The sequence below is a fragment of the Stomoxys calcitrans genome, chromosome 2 (assembly GCF_963082655.1).
Source record: "Stomoxys calcitrans chromosome 2, idStoCalc2.1, whole genome shotgun sequence".
In the NCBI taxonomy this organism is placed as follows: Eukaryota; Metazoa; Arthropoda; class Insecta; order Diptera; family Muscidae; genus Stomoxys; species Stomoxys calcitrans.
The window spans coordinates 198,794,943-198,815,269 of record NC_081553.1 but is presented as its reverse complement, the minus strand read 5'-3'; the positions used below and the strand labels follow the sequence as shown (position 1 = coordinate 198,815,269).

The following is a 20,327-nucleotide window of genomic DNA, read 5'->3' as shown; positions in this document are numbered from 1 at the left end:
GCTTTATTCCAGACAGTGTCCTGCGATGGGAGACAAAATCGAAACCGAAACGACAGAAGCGCTTACGGCCCTTGAATCTTCATGGAGGACTATTACTCCCAAGAAGATGCCACAGCCATCACGGAAGGGGAAGATTGTTGTTGTTGTTGGAGTAGCCACATTTTCCTGTGGAGGTGACGATCCTGGTCAAGCTTCTGTAGGTGAGCAAGCTCGTTTCGGTCTAAAGAACACATAGCCGCGGGAACAGGTTGGCCATCGGCTATTTAAAGGCGCCTATAACCCGCCTTGTCATATCGAGCATCATAGGCACTCAGTATTTGTGCCTCTCCCTCTCTCTCTCTCTCTCTCTCACTGAGACTCTTCTCTCGATACCGCTGATTGTCCGCGACTGCCGTTGCAGTTACTCTGTATGGAGCATTCCACTATCCGTAACCTTTGGACGCGCCCTGTAACTCGCAGCTTAACTTTCGTGACAGCAATGAACACCACACAGATCGTACCTCAATTTTCGAGCCTGTGCGGTTCTCACAGCTATCCCTTGGCGGGACTTGGCATAGTACCTCATAAATAACGACAGCCAAGGGATAACATCCGCTGAAAATTTTTTCTGATGTTCTCGCCAAAATTCGAACCATGCGCTCAGCGTCATAGGCGGAGACATGCTACGACTGCGCTACGGTAGCCTCCGCTTAACGAAAACCAATCAAGGTGCACATCGAAGTTAAAGAGTACTCAGGAAAGAAACCAGGAGGCTCTTTAACAAGGCAAAGAGAGAGAGAGAGAGAGAGAGAGAGAAGACGCCAGAGGACTGGGACGAATATCGTGGAGCCCTGGGCTTGTTTGAAAAATAGACAAGGACAGCGAATAGAAGTTCCACAACGAAATTCTATGGAGAAACGGGAGGACGTAGCGAGGCATCTAGGCTGCGCAAAGAGACTTCCAAGAATCCCAGAACGCCATGCCCTATGGCGACAAAAGACGTAACTTTCCTGCGACCAAGATTTCGCAATATCAACAGGAACTGCATCTACGGAAGACCCTTTCGGTGGCATTGCCGAGGGATGTGGGGTATTTCCACTTTCCGGGTATTTAATCGACGGTACGGGACGAAATAATCGCGGCGATACAACAGGAGTCAGCCACTGCTCGAACGGATTTTCAGGGCGAGCCTGCCATTGCTCCCAATTTTAAGGACATGGAGAAAGGTTCGATGGTTTTTATCCCAAGCTGGGAAAAATAAACCACAGTATGTCGGGAGTCCACCTGAATATCTCCAGGGGAACGTGGAGGATTTTCCAACGTGGCTCTGGCAGGTAGTTTATTCAGAAGGTGGGTGGCGAGGGAAATGCCAAAGAGACGGGTGTTCTTGCTGATTCTATGGAAGTGAGGGGTTAGCCGGAAGATGATTTACTGGTAGAACACGGCCATTGAGAGACTTGTGCTGACATATGGGGCACTGTTAGTGTAGAAGGAGGCCACCGTAGCGCAGAGGTTACCATGTCCGCCTATGACTCCGAACGCCTGGGCTCAAATCCTGGCGAGATAATCATAAAATTTTCAGCGGTGGTTTTCCTCTCCCAATGCTGGGGAAATTTGTGAGGTACTATGCCATGTAAAAACTTCTCCTCGAAAGAGGTGTCTCACTGCGGCACGCCGTTCGGACTCGGCTATAAAAAGGAGGTCCCTTATCATTGAGCTTAAACTTGAATCGGACAGCACTCATTGATATGAGAGAAGTTTGCCCCTGTTCCTTAATGGAATGTACATGGGCAAAATGTTCATTTTTATAGTAGAAGGGTGTTGAGAGGGGACTTACAACAGACAGTACCAGAAAGTGCAAAAATTATCCTGGTCGAAAGATCGGGAGCGATATGGTTGACACCGCAGGCAGGTTTGGAAGCGATGCTACATAAGCAGCCTATGGAGGTTTATGTTCGGAACTGTGCTGCCGAAATCCGATTCGAGAAAGGATCTTCAGGATTGGCTTTCCCGTAAGAGATTCGCTTTCCCATAAGGGATTCGCTTTTCCGTAAGAGAAGAGTGTCAGGTTGATGCTGTGTTTGAGTTTGATGGGACCTCGGCGTTCACTGACGTCTACAGGATGGTGTCAGGAATGGGATTGGGGGTTTACTCGGAGACAATCAATAGAGGTATATCGATTGGACTACCGGACGAGTGCACAGTCTTCCAGAAAGACGTCTGTGCCATTACGTTGGCCGTAAAAGAGATGCGGAGGATGGACCTGCCATCTCGAAACTCAGGCTATATGTGGACAGTACGACGACCTTCAAGGCATTGAATTCAAGGACAATGAGCTCGAAATGCATGGCATGTTTTTGGGGCCATGAACGAACTCCTGGCTTACAACGTTGTTTTGGCCTTGGTTACCGGGCACATTGGTGTTCGGGGAAAAGAGAGCAGTTTGTCAGGAGGGAATCCTCCCCGACAGCTAGACCTTTGGCCGGTCTTGCACACTAAACATAGTAGAGGTGATGGCCAATGCGAAGACTGTGGCAAGATGGTAGTCTGTAGATGGATTGCAATGATTGCCAGGATACACGGGCCAGCCGTTGACAGGAAGAGGCCAAAGGAGTTGCTGGCCCTTGATAAGAGGTCACCGAGTACGAAGTCATAACCAGATATATGGCTCCGCGCATGGCAGTACCGCTCAACGACTGCGGTGGACGATATATTGATGAGGAGAAAACGATAGAGCATCGTCACTGCTCATGCCCGAGTCAACAGCGACATAGGTTTTCCATCTCTGGGAAAGCATTCGGCGTGAAGGATAGGTGCTTGCACCCTATTCTATTCCCGTGTATTTCATCATCATAATTTTTCACTTACTAGGGTGTCACACCGGCACGGACTGGCCTCCGTTTGAACTCACCTTTCGGTTTGGGCTACCCATTCATCCTAAAGCTATCCATCCATTTTCTCACAAATAAAGAAAACAAATTTTCATTTTTAATTCGAATTTTAAAGTTCTGCTTAAGATATATTTCCAATTTTTTAACTTTGACTTTTATTTTTTTTTCAATTTTTACAACTAATTGTAGATGTTTTTTTTTTCATTTTATCATTTTGCCTAAAACACTTAATCATAGATGGGTGCTCTTAACTATCGTCGTATCGACATTGTGTTGGTTTGAAACTGCGGTTTGGAGGAAGCGGAAAAGAAGCGTTTACATGTCAAACGCCAAAAGGCGGCACGAAAATCGACACTGTAAAATGCATAGATGAAGGGGTTTATGGCACTATTGCACCATCCCAGCCAAGTGAGTCCCTTGGCCAGTGTCCGACTGACCTGGTGCTCCTCCAGGAATGGTGTAATCAAATAGTAGACAAAAAATGGCAGCCAACAGGCAATGAAGCCGCCCACAACAATACTCAACGTTTGAGTGGTTTTGTTCTCCTTCTTCAGGGAAGTGATGCGATTCGAGGATGATTTGCCATAATGATGTGCACTACCATGGCCATGATGTTGGGTGATACGCGTTGACTGGCCGGCCATTGGGGTGCTGTGCGTTGTGGGTTGGCTGGAGTGCTGACGCAATATGGAAGTGGCCACACTGTTGCCAGGCGTCAGGGCGTCCGCGGTAACAGCCATTAGAGTGGCGGGTGGGGCACTCATATAGTGCTGATGTCTCACACTGTGGGTGCGCATATTTTTATTGGGATGCGAGTGCTGCTGATAGTGTGATGACCCATGATGATGATGATGGTGATGTGAGGAAATATTTGTGCTACTGATGGTGGTGCTTGGGGTATTGATGGCGGAAAATGTCCAGGGATTTTCCGCATTTGTACTTGCTGTTGCCGTTCCAGTACCGGTGGTAGTGGTCATTATGGTCATATTCGAAGAGGCAGTGGGTGTTCGACGCAATGAGGTGGCCCGTGTTAGTTCGTAACAGCCATTCTTGGCATTCGAGACGGGCGAGACGATGGTGCCTGGTGTGGCCAACAGTGAATGGCATTGAGTGGCATTGGTTGGGACTTCATTTTCGGCGGCCATAATTTCTTGTAACTCCTTGGCCAAGGTCTGATTGGAGAGAGTGCGTGCGGCTTGTTGTTTCCTTTGGCCCGAGCTCAAATCCAATTCAGAGATATCGGGATCTAGCTCATTGTCAACATCGGCTGAGGTGTAGCGTTTGAATTTCTAAAGGCAACGAAAGACAAAAAGGATAAAGAGAAGAGACTTCTTTCTTAGTATTAATTTTTACTTAGGCTCAATAAAAAAATTTTTTTTTTGCTTTTCTCTTTGCCCACCTTAATATTATGTATACTAATATCGGTCATATTATCATGCCTAGCTGCTACCACACATGAAATTCTGGCATACACATATATCATCACTGCCATGGGTATGAAAAAGGAGCCCATGGCCGAGAATATCACATATCCTTCGTTTTGGTTGTAGCGACATTCATTCAAATCACGACGTCCCGGTTCATACCTGCAAACAGAATAAGCAAAAGGCACATGAAAACCTTCATCAGCATGATAGATAGACAAATGGCAGATAGCATCACATCACATATCACATCACATCTAAGGATGACATGTAGTAGCCAGGTTGTGAAGCACATCCTCCTGCTGTTAATATTCTCTAAGAAAACAAAAAACTATGCCGACATGTCTGAGGACTAATAAGAGTTCATAAGGAAACATCAAAATAAACGATGAATGATAAAGGGAAACTTAATACGTTAGTAGGAAATATGATAAAGAGGAAGCTATTTTAGCTAAACGTATGGAGTATCTTAAATATTCAAGAATAAATTGCATGTATTAAATTTGCTAGAAGATAAGGAATAAGCACAAGGTTAACAAAAGTAAAACGATTTCAAAAAGGAAATTGGGAAAAAAAACGAGTAAAAAGTATTAAATTTGGCAGGGGCAACACTTTTCATACACACCACCAAGAATATCTTGTCAAGCTCCGCCAGACGAGGAACAGGGGCAAGGGCTTTTCACGAGGACACCTGGTTCAAGTGTTGAGGACAGGGTAGTATCTATTTTAACTTCGCATGCCTTCTCTAGCAAGTCAAATCTTTACGAGTTTGGAATAATAAAAGGCGCATAGCTCTCAGGTCTATTGAGAGGCTTGTTGCGAATGATCCTAAAACTCTTGCCGATGAGGAGTGAGGCTCCCTTAATTGGTTTCGGATTCACTGAACAGGCTACCCCAAATGCTACACGTCTAGCGCACGGCCCCTGAGTCCTCAAGGAGGACTGTGACTTTCAAAAGGATGCCACCGCCTTCACGGAGGGGGAAGATGGTCGCTGAGAAAGGTAAGGAATGGCAAGGAAGCATTTATGACTTACGCAGTCATCGATATCGGCTGTGCATCCGGTAGCATCCCTCCAGATCGTCTGTCCCAGGTGAGGCTTTTGGTAAACGAACGGGTTATTGAATATGTGTTGGACTATGAACGAATTTTAAGCTGCAAGTATAGAGTGGACATCTCAACGCTGCGCTTTGCGTCAGTATAGGTTGCCCAAAAAGTAATTGCGGATTTTTTAAAAGAAAGTAAATGCATTTTTAATAAAACTTAGAATGAACTTTAATCAAATATCCTTTTTTACACTTTTTTTATAAAGCAAGTTAAAAGTAACAGCTGATAACTGACAGAAGAAAGAATGCAATTACATAGTCACAAGCTGTGAAAAAATTTGTCAACGCCGACTATATGAAAAATCCGCAATTACTTTTTGGACAACCCAATATCCACCCACCCCGGGGGCGCAAAGCTCGACCATGTGAGAAAGATGGACATCCCATAGCTAACAATGGCGGCGGTCTTCAACGAGGATGTGGGCGGCAACATCGCGACTAAAGGCATAAAGGTAATGTTAACCAAGCAAAACCACGATTTGGTCGTGGAGAAATGAGAGGTTTACCACAGGAAAAAAGAGGAGGAAGGAACCCTCCTTATGGTGGGCTCAGTCTCAGTGATAAGTTTTGGCTAGGATGGCTAAGGCATGGTGCACTACGGGGCCATGGCCGTCTTTTTCAAGATTTATTTTTCAAATCTGCTATAGGATTCAGAACCTAAATTGGAAGATCATTCTATATGACAGCCATATCTGAATATAGTCTGATCTGAACCTTATGCTGGTCAGATGACGGGAGGCTTAATGCAAGTCGCTGTGTGATATTCCAGCGAAATCGGGTAAAAAATGCTGCTTTAATGGGTTTAAGACCCGAATCGGCAGATCGGTCTATATGGTAACTATATCTGAATAAAGACCGATCTGATCCATATTTGAGTCGGATATTGGGAAGCTTTAATCAACTCACTCTTTGCGGCTTTTATGGGCTTAAAACCACGAATCGCCAGATCGGTCTATATGGCAGCTACTTCTTATTATAATCCGATCTAAACGATATTTGAGTCGGATGTCCGGATGCTTCAAACAACTCACTTTTTAAGACTCTTAATCGACAGATATTGTCCGATCGGGATCATATTTAAGTGTGATGACGGAAGGATTAAAACAACTCATGGCTCAAGACCCTAATCGGCAGCTATGTCTGAATAATGACCGATCTGAACCATATTAAGATCGGACATTGGTAAGCTTTAATCAACTCGATATTTCAAATTTCATCGAAATCGGATAATAAATGAGAGTGTTATGGTCTTAAGACTCTAAACCGACAAATCGGTCTATATGACAGCTTTATGTAAATTTGGTCCGATATAAGCCATATTCGGTGTGAATATTGGGATCTATTGTACAACTTTCTGTTTAAAATTTCAGCGAAATCGGAAAACAAATGCGGCTTTTACGGGCTTAAGACCCTAAATCGCCAGATCGGTCCATATAGCAACTATATCGAAATATCGTCCGATGTGGCCCATTTAAGAACTTAACCTGCATACAGAAGAAATACGAGTCTGTGCAAAATGTTAACTTAATATCTCAATTTTTAAAGACTGTAGTGTGATTAAAACTGTCGGACGGATAGACACACGGACACCGTTAAATCGTCTTAGAATTTTATAACGATCAGAAATATATATACTTTGTAGGATGGAAAGCCTCTGGCCCCTTAAATCCGGGAACGAGCACAGCAGGTGTTCGATCGCCTCCTTCTCATCCTCATCAACACATCGTCCACAGAAGTCGTTTTGCGGGATTTTCATGCGCGCGGCCATATGGCCTATTGTCTTCTTCTCATACTCATCAATACATCGTCCACAGTAGTCGTTGTGCCGGATTCTCATGCTTGCGGCCATATGGCCTATCGCACCGTCTCCGTTTATGACTCCGGTAGTCGAAATAATTGACCCCTATTAATTGACCCCGGTCAACAGCTGGCCAGAGTGTCCTGGCAATCCAACATTCATCCACAGACTCCCATCTTGACCCCTACTCCGTACTGTCGATTTTTCTGCCATATTCAATAGTTTGACAAAAGGCGCGTGTGCAAGATCGGCCAGAGTTCTGCTTGCCGTAGAGGATCGCCTCCTGGCATATTCGTCCGCCTTCTCATTTCCCAGAACACCTATGAGTTCTGGAACCAACGCAACGGGAGGCCAACGCAACGTCACGTACCAGTAGCCCGTTCAGGGACCCCAAACACTCCGCCATGCACTTTGACCTCACCGTCCTTGAATCTAAGGCCTGTCTATATATATCCTCAGCTTCGATGGTGGCAGCTCCATCCTTCGGACCTCCTTTGCGGACAACGTAATGGCACAGACCTCTGGCTAAAAGATCGTGCACTCGTCTGGCAGTGTAACTAGGTATACCGATATCGAGTGTCCCCGAATAAACCTCCAGTCCCATCCCTGACCCCATCCTGGAGCCGCCTGTGAAGATCGAGGTCTCGTGCAACTCAATCACAGCATCCGCCTTCCACCCCTCATTTCTGGGAAAGCGAATCCACTACAACCTTTCTCGAATTGGTCTCGCCGACATGTAGTATGAGACCCTGCTGAGCCTAGCTCCAGCATCCATGGTCTCCAGAAAGCAGCAGCATGCCAAATACCCTTAGCCAAAGCGCCATCGTAGCGACACAGTCCAGAATATATACCAGAACAGTTTATACAATAAACTCAGCATCGCTACCAGTGTAGATCTTAAAGCATCTGTGATCCCGAAGTCGCAGGAGATTACCCTTCTGGCATACTCGTCTGCTTTTTTATTTTCCACAAGACAAATGAGTTTGGCAGCCCATGCCAATGCAACGTCATGAGCCAGAAGTCCGTTCAGTGATCCCAAATAATCCGCCATGCACTTCGACCACATCGTCCTTGAATCCAAGGTCTGTCTACATATATCCTTAGCTTCAATGGTGGCAGGTCCATCCTCCGGACCTCCTTTATGAAAAACGTAATGGCACAGACCTCTGAATAAAGGATCGTTCACTCGTCTGGCAGTCTAACTAGGCATACTGATATCGAGTGTCCGCGAGTAAACCTCCAGTCCCGTCCCCGATTTCATCCTGGAGTCGTCTGTGAAGACCGAGGTCTCATCCAACTCAAATACAGCATCCGCCTTCCACCCCTCCATTCCGCGTATCCGCTACAACCTTTCCCGAATCGGTCTCTCCGAAGTGTTGTCTGAGACTCTCCCCAGCTTACCTCCTGCATCCATGGTCTGCAGAATACAGCAGTTGCTGTATCAGCCTTCCTTCAGCTTGCCAAGTTCCCTCAGCCAAACCTCCACTCTAGCAGCACAGTCCCGAATATATACCTTAACAGGTTGCAAATTCAGCATTGCCCCCAGTAGGGATCTTAAGGCACTCGTGATCCCAAAGTCCCTGTCTCTGTACCTTTCGAAGCTCCTTGATCCGTTTGTTCTTCTCCACAGCCTTCCAATATGCCTGTGCTCCATATATCACCACTGACCCCTCTATGGCCGTGTGCCTCCAGGTTATCATATTTGGGCTAACTCTAGACTTTCTTCCCAACATCCTTCTGTAGAATATGCACAATGCCTTTCCACACCTTTCCTTCGTATTCCTCTTACAGGACAGTCGTATTCCTCTTACAGGACAGCCTAGGTATTTTGCTTCCTTTGACAACTGCAGAGTGGTCCCGTCCAAAGATGAGAATCTGACATCCTATATCTTATATCTACGAGTAAAGAGCACCAGCTCCTTCTTATTTGGATTGGTCCCCAACCCATTTCGATAGCCGCCACAGTGACATTTCCAAAACCTCGCTGATCGTTGTCAGAAATATGCGATCTCCGTTGAGATCTGGTACTTCGTTTAGCACCAGGTTCCAGAGAATCGGCGAGAACACCCCTTTCTGAGGCTTTTCCCATGTCACCCGCCTTCACATCAAACTTTCTCACAAGTCTTCATTAAAATCCTGCCGTGAAGCATATTTTCCAACGGCAGACACTCGGATGTATCACCGTGCGGCACCGGGATAACTGTGAGCACCACACGGTCTGGAACATTGAGGTCCAATCTATGTGGGGTTCATAGCTGTCCGAAAAGCTTAGCTGCGAGCTACCGCGTCCACATTTTGCGCATAGTGGAATGCTCCATACGCAGTAGTTGCAACGGCAGTCGCGGACAATCAATGGTATTGAGTGGTGAGTCTCAGTGAGAGGCCGGGCGGCACCGGCTCTAGCATAAATACTGACAAGGCGGGTTATTGGCGCCTTTAAAAAACCAATGGCCTGGGGCGATCTGCCCTTTTGACCGGAACGAGCTTGCTCCCCTACAGGAACTTAACGAGGAACTCCACATGAAAGGTGCTACAACTACAAACGTGCGACACAGAGCGATAACTATCGACCCTATCTCCACGTTGTTAAACGCCCCACAATATCGAGGAAGGTTGCCATCGTGTAGGGAGACATATCTACCTCTCGCACCACTTCCCGCAGGGCCGTCTCCTCCGATCTCTCCTTAAGGTATGCATGTTGTGCCCCACTGAAAATCTCTTGTTTCCCACCGTCATTTCTACCAGTCTATCGACCCTATCTTCACGTTGTTAAACGCCCCACAGTATAGGGGAAGATTGCCATCGACCCCTCGCACCACTTCCCGCAGGGCCGTCTCCATCGACCTCTCCTTAAGGTATGCATGCTTTAACCCACTGAATATCATATGTCCCACCTTCATTTCTACCAGTCTATCGACCCTATCTCCACGTTGTTAAACGCCCCACAATATCGAGGAAGATTGCCATCGTGTAGGAAAACATATCGACCTCTCGCACCACTTCCCGCAGGGCCGTCTCCTCCGATCTCTCCTTAAGGTATGCATGTTGCTCCCCACGGAAAATCTCTTGTGTCCCACTGTCAATTCTACCAGTCTATCGACCCTATCTCCACGTTGTTAAATGCCCATCAATATCGAGGAAGATCACCATCGTGTAAGGAGACGTTTTGACCTCTCGTACCACTTTACGGCCGTCTGCGTCGACCTCTCCTTAAGGTATGCATGTTGTATCCCACTGAAAATCTCATGTGTCCCACCTTCAGGTCTACCAGTCATTCCAGTGTTTTAAGTGACACATCTACCTAAAGATATTTTACATGGCTAAAGGCTTTGCGGAAGTCATCAGGGAGAATAATCATTGTTGGGGAATAACCACATCTGCAAATATTGGGTTGCCCAAAAAGTAATTGCGGATTTTTTAAAAGAAAGTAAATGCATTTTAATAAAACTTAGAATGAACTTTAATCAAATATACTTTTTTTACACTTTTTTTCTAAAGCAAGCTAAAAGTAACAGCTGATAACTGACAGAAGAGAGAATGCAATTACAGAGTCACAAGCTGTGAAAAAAATTTGTCAACGCCGACTATATGAAAAATCCGCAATTACTTTTTGGGCAACCCAATATATTTCTTATGTTCATGACATCATTCTGCATCATAGGTGAATGCTGTTTCATGAGTTCACTTAAAGGACCGTTTTGGTAAAATCAATTCACCTACAGGTTTTGGTCCGTTGTGATATCCTAGCGGCAGGAATTAGAGGTAAGAAATTTTTCCATCTCTGATTTTCCTTGATGCGAGGATAAATTGCCAAGTATCCATTCAATCTAAACCACAATCTAGTGAAATGTTGCCGTTTTTTGACAAATTTTTAAAACCATCTAAGTGAGCTACATTGAATTACACTATTATAAATGAGATCTCTTATGTTATTTATGTAGAAAGATATGCGTAATTCATTTTTCAGTTATTTTGCCTTTTTCATTATATCTTAAAATGATTGAGTTTACCTAAGATTTGCTTTGAATTTATCTTTAGGTTGTTTTTACAGCTTTTTCAAATTTCATTTGCAAAAAGGTCGAGAGGGCTCTACAAGGAATTCCTGCATAAAAGGTCTATGGCAACATAAAGGGTTCGTGCTTTTTCAGACATCCTTTTGTTAGACATAAGCTGACAGCATATTTTTCTGGCAAATTTTTCTTTTCCACACATTTGTCATTTCTGCCAATTCTCTGGAGGGGAAACTGCGAAAAAAAGGATTGCAAAAATTGTTATTTTCACAAAGTTTGAATATGTATTCAAGGCAAAACCCAAAAAAAAAAAGTGTTTGGTTTATAATTTATTTAAGGCACAAAAAATAAAATGCCATCTCACAATTTTGCTTTCCCCCAAATTTCAAATGTAAACGATTTCAAAGCGAAATGAAATTGTAGTGATTGTACATGGCCTTTTTGCGTATATTTTAATTCATTAATATTTGCTTTGAAAAAATTATTTCAAGTAGGGTAGTGGGGCACACTTAGTAATGGGTGCTTGTAACAAATATTCGCAAAAACCGATTTGAATACATTAAATGTAAAGAAAAGTCGCTGAACATTTTCTAAATTAAAGTAACTGAAAGCTGCGAGAAGTGAACTGCTTTAAAACAGCAGCAAACATTCAAAAAATATTTTAAAAATGCAAAGTTTTTAATAAAAATATTAAAAAATTTTTTTCAGGTTTGCCCAGATTGAATCAAATATAACTCTCACGGAGGATCGTTTTCGACAAGTTCTTTTGACAACTTTTGGGAACATTTCCCTGGGGAAAGGTTACTAAAACTACTCATCCCAAGTTTATTAAAACTACCCCCCACCCCCCAAGGTTAATAAAACTAACATTACCAAAATTATGAAAACTATCCTTCCCAAGAATAGTAAAACTCCCTTTCCCGAGGTAATTAAAACTCCTTTCCCTAGAGAAAGTGTAGTTTAAGCTAACTTTTCTTAGAAAAAAGGTAGCTTCAGTAGTTTTTAAAACTTTCCCTGGGGAAAGGGTAGCCATAGGCAAACGATAGTTTTATAAACCGTTGCCTAGGAAAAGGGTAATCTTTCCCTGGGGAAAGGTTAGTTTTAGTAACCTCTCCCTAGTGAAAGGGTAGCTCGAGTAACCTATCCCTAAAAGAGGGTAGTTTAAGTAACCTCTCCCTAGGAAATGGTTAGTTTTAGCAACATTTCCCTTGGGAGAGGGTAGATTTAGCAACACTTGTCAAGGGAAAGGGTAGTTTCAGCAAACTCTCCCTAGTGAAAGGCTAGCTAAAGTTCACTATCCCTAGAGAAAGGGTAGATTAAGTAACCTTTACTTAGGAAAAGCAAAGTTTTAGCAACATTTCCCTGGGGAAAGGGTAGTTTTATTGACCTTTCCCTAGGGAAGGGGTATTTTTATTTTCCTTTACATATGGAAAGTGTAGTTTTATGAACCTCTCCCTAGGAAAAGGGTAGTTTTATTAACCTTTCCTTAGGAAAAGGGTAGTTTTATTAACCTTTCCCTAGAGAAAGGGTATTTTTATTAATCCTTTGGTTAATAACATTTTAACCCTAGTGAAACGGTAGTTTTTTTAACCATTCCCTAGGGAAAGAGTAGTTTCATTAATCCTTTCCTAGGCAAAGGGCAGTTTTTGTAACCCTTCCCTATGAAATAGTTGATTGGGTCAACTTGTTCTAGGAAAAGTTTAGGTTTAGTAACTCTTTCCTAGGGAAAGGTTAGTTTTACTAATTTTCCCTAGGGAAAGGGTAGTTTTGTAACCTTGCCCTAAGGAAAGGGTGGTTTTAGTAAACTTTCCCGAGGAAACGGGCAGTTTTAGTACATTTTAAAGAGTTGTATAAATAAACTTTTCCTAGGGAAAGGGTAGTTTCAGTAACTTTTTCCAAGAGAAAGAGTAGTTTATTAGGGAAAGGGCAGGTTTATTAATCTTTCTCTAGGGAAAGGGTATTTTTATTACCCATTCCCTTGGGAAAGGGTAGTTTAATTACAATTTCCCTAGGAAAAGGGTAGTTTCATTAACCATTCCCTTGCGAATAATAACCTTTCCCTAGGAAAAGGTAGTTTTATTAAAATTTCCCTAGGGAAAGGTTAGTTTTATTCACCTTTCCCTTGGGGAAGAGTAGTTTTATTAACCATTCCCTTTGAAAAGTGTAGATTTATTAACCGTTCCCTTGGGAAGAGGTGGTTTTATTAACCTTTCCCCAAGAAAAAGGTAGTTTTATTAATATGTTCCTAGGGAAAGGGTAGTTTTATTAACCTTTCCCTTGGGAAAGGATAGTTTTATTATCCTTCCCTTGGGAAAGGGTAGTTTTATTAACCTTTCGCTAGGAAAAAAGGTAGTTTTATTAACCTTTTCCTTGGGAAAGGGTAGTTTTATTAACCTTTCCCTAGGGAAAATGTAGTTTTATTCACCTTTCCCTAGGGAAAGGGCAGTTTTATTACCCATTCACTTGGGAAAGGTTAGATTTTTTAACAGTTCCCTTGGGAAAGGGTATTTTTATTACCCATTCCCTTGCGAAAGGGTGGATTTGTTAACCGTTTCGTTAGGGAAGCGGTAGTTTTAGTTACTTTTCCCTAGTGAACTTGTAGTTTTATTTTACTCTCCCTATGGAAAGGGTTGTTTTATTGACCTCTCGCTAGGAAAAGGGTAATTTTATTAACCTTTCCCTAGGGAATGGGCAGTTTTATTAACCATTCTCTTGGGAAAGGGCAGTTTTATTAACCTTTCCCTAGGAAAAAGTTAGTTTTATTAAAATTTCCCTAGGGACAGGGCAGTTTTATTAACTTTTCCCTAGGGAGAGGGTATTTTTATAAACCATTCCCTTGGGAAAGAGTAGATGTATTGACCGTTCCCTTGGGAAAGGGTTGTTTAATTACAATTTCCCTAGGGAAAGGGTAGTTTTATTAGCCATTCCCGTGGGAAAGGGTAGTTTTATTTATCTTTCCCTTGGGAAGCGGTTGTTTTATTTACCTTTTCCTAGGGAAGGTGTAGCTTTCTTAACTTTTTTTTTGGGAAGTGTTAGTTTTATTAACTTTTCCCTAGGGAAGGGGTAGTTTTATTTTACTTTCCCTATGGAAAGGGTTGTTTTTTTGACATTTCCCTAGGAAAAGGGTAGTTTTATTAAACTTTTCCTAGGGAAAGGGTATTTTTATTAACCCTTGCTTTGGGAAAAGGTATATTTAATAACCGTTCCCTTGGGATGGGGTTGTTTAATCACAATTTCGCTAGGGAAAGGGTAGTTTTACTAACCATTCCCTTGGGAAAGGGTCGTTATACTAACTTTTCCCTTGGGAAAGGGTAGTTTTTTTAAACTTTCCCTTGGGAGAGGGTAGTTTTATTAACCTTTCCCTTGGAAAAGGGTAGTTTTATTAACCTTTCCCTTGGGAAAGGGTAGTTTTATTAACCTTTCCCTTGGGAAAGGGTAGTTTTATTAACCTTTCCCTTGGGAAAGGGTAGTTTTATTAACCTTTCCCTTGGGAAAGGGTAGTTTTATTAACCTTTCCCTTGAGAAAGAGTAGTTTTATTCACCTTTCCCTTGAGAAAGAGTAGTTTTATTCACCTTTCCCTTGGGAAAGGGTAGTTTTATTAACATTTCCCTTGGGAAAGGGTAGTTTTATTAACCTTTCCCTTGGGAAAGGGTAGTTTTATTAACCTTTCCCTTGGGAAAGGGTAGTTTTATTAACCTTTCCCTTGGGAAAGGGTAGTTTTATTAACCTTTCCCTTGGGAAAGGGTAGTTTTATTAACCTTTCCCTTGGGAAAGGGTAGTTTTATTAACCTTTCCCTTGGGAAAGGGTAGTTTTATTAACCTTTCCCTTGGGAAAGGGTAGTTTTATTAACCTTTCCCTTGGGAAATGGTAGTTTTATTAACCTTTGCCTTGGGAAAGGGTAGTTTTTTTAAACTTTCCCTTGGGAAAGGGTAGTTTTATTAACCTTTCCCTTGGGAAAGGGTAGTTTTATTAACCTTTCCCTTGGGAAAGGGTAGTTTTATTAACCTTTCCCTTGGGAAAGGGTAGTTTTATTAACCTTTCCCTTGAGAAAGAGTAGTTTTATTCACCTTTCCCTAGGGAAAAGGTAGTTTTATTCACCAATCCCTACGGAAAGGGTAATTTTATTAACCATACCCTTGGGAAAGGGTAGATTTTTTAACCGCTCCCTTGGGAAAGGGTTGTTTAATTACAATTTCCCCGAGGAAAGGGTTGTTTTATTAATCATTCCCTTCGGAAAGGGCAGCTTTATTAACCGTTCCCTTGGGAAAGAGTTGTTTAATTACAATTACCCTAGGGAAAGGGTATTTTCTATTATCCATTCCCTGGGGAAGGGGTAGATTTATTAACCTTTCTATTGGGAAAGGGTAGTTTTATTAACCTTTCTATTGGGAAAGGGTAGTTTTATTAACCTTTCTATTGGGAAAGGGTAGTTTTATTTACCTTTCGCTAGACAAAAAGGTAGTTTTATTAAAATTTCCTTAGGGAGGATTTGTTTGATTCACCTTTCTCTAGGGAAAATGTAGCTTTATTCACCTTTCCCTAGGGAAAGGGTAGTTTTATTAACCATTCCCTTGGGAAAGGGTACATTTATTAACCGTTCCCTTGGGAAAGGGTTGTTTAATTACAATTTCCCTGTGGAAAGAATTGTTCTATTAACCATTGCCTTCGGAAAGGGCAGTTTTATTAGCCGTTCACTTGGAAAAGGGTTATTTAATTACAATTTTCCTAGGGAAGGAGTAGTTTTGTTAACTATTCCCTCGGGAAAGGGTAGTTTTATTAACCTTTTCCTAGGAAAAGGTAGTTCTATTAAAATTTCCCTAGGGAAAGGTTAGTTTTATTCAACTTTCCCTAGAGAAAGGGTAGTTTTACTAACCATTCCCTTGGAAAAGGGTAATTTTATTAACCTTTCCCTAGGGAATGGGCAGTTTTATTAACCATTCCCTTGGGAAAGGCAGTTTTATTAACCTTACCCTAGGAATATGTTACTTTTCTTAAAATTTCCCTAGGGAAAGGGCAGTTTTATTCACCTTTCCCTAGGGAGAGGGTATTTTTATTAACCATACCCTTGGGAAAGGATCGATGTATTAACCGTTCCCTTGGGAAAAGGTTTTTTAATTACAATTTCCCTAGGGAAAGGGTAGTTATTTTAACCTTTCCCTAGGGAGAGTGTATTTTTATTAACCATTCCCTTGGGAAATGATAGAAGTATTAACCGTTTCCTTGGGAATGGGTTGTTTTATTACAATTTCCTTAGGGAAGGGTAGTTCTATTAACTACTCCCCTGGGAAAGGGCAATTTTATTAATTTTTCCTTTGGAAAACGATAGATTTTTCCCTAGGAAAAGGGTAGTTTTGTTTACTTTTCCAAGGGAAAGGGGTATTTTCATTAACCATTCCTTTGGGAAAGGGTAGACTTATTAACCGCTCCCTTGGGATAGGGTTATTTAATTGCAATTTCCCTAGAGAAAGGGTAGTTTTACTAACCATTCCCTAGGGAAAGGCTAATTTTATTAACCTTTCCCTAGGGAATGGGCAGTTTTATTAACCATTCCCTTGGGAAAGGGCAGTTTTATTAACTCTCCCTAGGAAGACGTTAGTTTTCTTAAAATTTCCCTAGGGAAAGGGCAGTTTTATTAACCTTTCCCTAGGGAGAGGGTATTTTTATTAACCATTCCCTTGGGAAATGGTAGAAGTATTAACCGTTTCCTTGGGAGAGGGTTGTTTAATTACAATTTCCTTAGGGAAGGGTAGTTCTATTAACTATTCCCCTGGGAAAGGGCAGTTTTATTAACTTTTCCTTTGGGAAAGGATAGATTTTTCCCTAGGAAAAGGGTAGTTTTGTTTACCTTTCCAAGGGAAAGGGGTATTTTCATTAACCATTCCCTTGGGAAAGGTAGATTTATTAACCGTTCCCTTGGGATAGGGTTGTTTAATTATAATTTCCCTTGGGAAAGGGTAGTTTTACTAACCATTCCCTTGGGAAAGGGTAATTTTATTAACCTTTCTTTAGAGAAAGGGTATTTTTATTAACCATTCCCTTGGGAAAATGTAGATTTATTAACCGTTCCCTTGGGTTAAAGTTGTTTAATTACAAATTTCCCTAGGGAAAGGGTAGTTTTATTCACCAATCCCTAGGGAAAGGGTAGTTTTATTAACTATTCCCTTGGGAAAGGGCAGTTTTATTAACTGTTCCCTTGGGAAAGGGTAGCTTTATTAATCTTTCCCTAAGGAAGCAGTAGTTTTCTTAACCTTTCCCTGGGGAAACGGTAGTTTTATTAACTTTTTCCTAGGAAGGGGTAGTTTTATTTTCTTTCCCTATGGGAAGGGTTGTTTTATTGACCTTTCCCTAGGAAAAGGGTAGTTTTGTTAACCTTTCCAAGGGAAAAGGGTGTTTTTTATTAACCATTCCCTTGGGAAAGGGTAGATTTATTAACCGTTCCCTTGGGTTAGGTTTGTTTAATTACAATTTCCCTAGGGAAAGGGTAGTTTTATTAAGCTTTCCCTTGGGAAAGTGTAGTTTTATTAACTATTCCCTAGGGAAAGCGCAGTTTTATTAACTGTTCCCTTGGGAAAGGGTAGATTTATTAATCTTTCTCTACGGAAGCAGTAGGAAAGGTGTAGTTTTCTTAACCTTTCCCTGGGGAACGGTAGTTTTATTAACTTTTCCCTATGGTAGGGGTAGTTTTATTTTACTTTCCCTATGGGAAGGGTTGTTTTATTGACCTTTCTTTGCTAAAGGAAAGGGTTGTTTAAGTAACCCTTTCCCCAAGGAAAGGGAAGTTTCATTAATCGTTCCCCAGAGAAAGGGAAATTTTGGTAACCTTTCCCTTAGGAAACGGTAGTTATAGTATCCATTTCCTAGAAAAAGAGTAAATTTTATAACTTTCCCATGGGGACACAGTAGTTTTAGTAAGCTTTGCCTAAGAAAAGTTTAGTTTTAGTAAACCTTTCCTAGAGAAAGGTTAGTTTTATTAACCTATACCTTGGGAAGTGTATTTTTAATAAACCTTACCTAGGGAAGTGTATTTTTAATAAACCTTACCTAAGGAAAGATTAGTTTTAGTAACCTCTCCCTGAGGGGAAAGAGTACTTTTAGTAACTTTTCCCTATGTAAAGGGTAGTTTTATAAACCTTGTCCAAGCCAAGGTTAGTTTTATTAACCTTGGAACCTAGTAAAATTTACATATTGTAACTATTTCCTTTGGAAAGTTTTGTTTTAGTAACTTTTTCCCAGGAAAGGGTAGTTTTAGTAAACTTTTCCCAAGGAAAGGGTATTTTTAGTAGTTTTTTCTTAGTATAATTTCCCTTAGGAAATGACAGTTTTAGTAACCTTTTCCTAGGGAAAGGGTAGTTTTAGTATCCTTTCATTAGGGAAAGGATAGTTTAAGTTTCTTTACCCTAGGAAAATAAGTTTTAAAAACCTTTCCCTAGGGAAAGGGTAATTTTGGTAACAATTCCTTTGGAAAAGGGTTATTTTCGTAATCTTTTTCTTGGGAAAGGGTAGTTTAAGTAACCTTTTCGTAGTGAAAGATGAGTTTTAGTAATTTTTGCAAAGGGAAAAGGTAATTTTATTAACCTTTCACTAGGGAAAAGGTAGGTTTAGTATCATTTCCTTTAGGAAAGGTTAGTTTTAATATCCTTTCCCTTAGGAAAGTGTAGTTTAATTAACATTTCCCTAATGATGGGGTTGTTTTAGTATCCTTTTCCGCGGGAAGGGGTATTTTTAGTAAACTTACTCTAGGGAAACGTAAGTTTTAAAAACCTTTCCCTAGGAAAAGCGTAGTTTTAGTAACCATTCCCTAGGAAAAGGGTCGTTTTCGTAAACTTTCCCTTGGGAAAGTTTACGTAACCTTTTTCTAGAAAAAGTGTAGTTTTAATAACCTTTTCATAGGGATAGGGTACTTTTAGTTACCTTTCCTTATAAGATAACCTTTCGCTTGGGAAAATGTAGTTATGGAAGCCTTTCCCTTTGAATCTTTTCCTTGGAAGTGGGTAGCTTAGTAATCCTTTCAAAAGGAAAGTGTGGTTTTAGTAATCTTTCCCTAGAGAAAATCTCATCTACTATAGTGTTTTATGTATATAAATATGTCCTTTAGATACAATTGGAGTATATTAAATACATAAAGTAAAATACAACAGTCTTACTTGTATTAACATTTTATTGACCTGTTCGTTTCTTTTCATGTAGAGTTTTTTTAAGCGATTGTGTGTGTGACTTTTCCTAAAATATGGCAAGGTTTTTAATCTGAAATTAAATTTGCCAGAGGTTTTCCCAGAGTTACTTTAAAACCAAGCATGCTCTGTTTGGACTTTGACCTTTTTTGCATTAAACACATATAAAAAAACACTTTTAGTAAAAAAAAACTGTTTGAAAAAGAAGTAAGAGAAACTGCTCCACCAACGGCACTTCTTACGTTTATGTAAATTTCCGAAGCATTTCTCATTTTTATGGAAGTCTTTTTGAGATTTGTTTATTTTTTGGGAGAAAATTACATTGCTAATGGCCAAAAAGGTGTCACAATGTTTATTCACTTTAATTTAGCTGCGGTTTTATGGCATTTTAAATCGGGCAAAACTTTCTTTGCTGTACTCGAACTTCATTCCACTTCGGTGACTTTCCCCAATGGTTATTAACTCCGTAAACCCCTCGTTAAATACTTGTCTGCGAACCAAATCTCTGGAGAGCAAACAAATTTTAATTAGATGTTCTTCATTATGTAAATAAGTAATGAAAATCAGGAATTTTCACGCTGACAACCAATAAAGTTTCATTTATGGAATTCCAACAAATATTTGCATAAATTTGTTGGGATCAGCCTGAAAAAAATATCGTTTTTTTGTAAGAAAGAAGAAAAAAATCAAACGAACAAAGGATGTTTTTCATGCAGTCACGACAGTGGCGAATAATGTTTGTTTAGGTTGCCATCCTTTGCCTTTACACACGACCCGACAAGGAATTTTACTTACCAGCCTAATATGGGCGGACAGGTAATGGCCAGAGCCAAAACCCATACGATGAGTATCATGATGAGGGCCAAACGTTTGGAACGCCGTTTGCGGGAATACGTTAGGGGCCGTGTGACAGCTAAATATCTGAGGGCGTAGTAGAGAAAAAAGAAG

The 20,327-nt window shown here is 41.2% G+C and overlaps 1 protein-coding gene across 1 annotated transcript in view; it reads right to left on the bottom strand.

Moving 5' to 3' along the window:
• Positions 1–2,979: 2,979 nt before the first annotated feature.
• Positions 2,980–20,327, bottom strand: part of LOC106090479 (octopamine receptor) — a 41,998-nt gene continuing 24,650 nt past the window's right edge. Inside the window, exons 3-5 of the mRNA XM_059363532.1 lie at positions 20,175–20,300; positions 4,270–4,456; positions 2,980–4,159 (exon numbers count right to left, since the gene is read on the bottom strand). Of these exons, the coding sequence (XP_059219515.1) occupies positions 3,122–4,159; positions 4,270–4,456; positions 20,175–20,300 (1,351 nt within the window). The 3' untranslated portion in view covers positions 2,980–3,121. The remainder of the gene's footprint in view (positions 4,160–4,269; positions 4,457–20,174; positions 20,301–20,327) is intronic.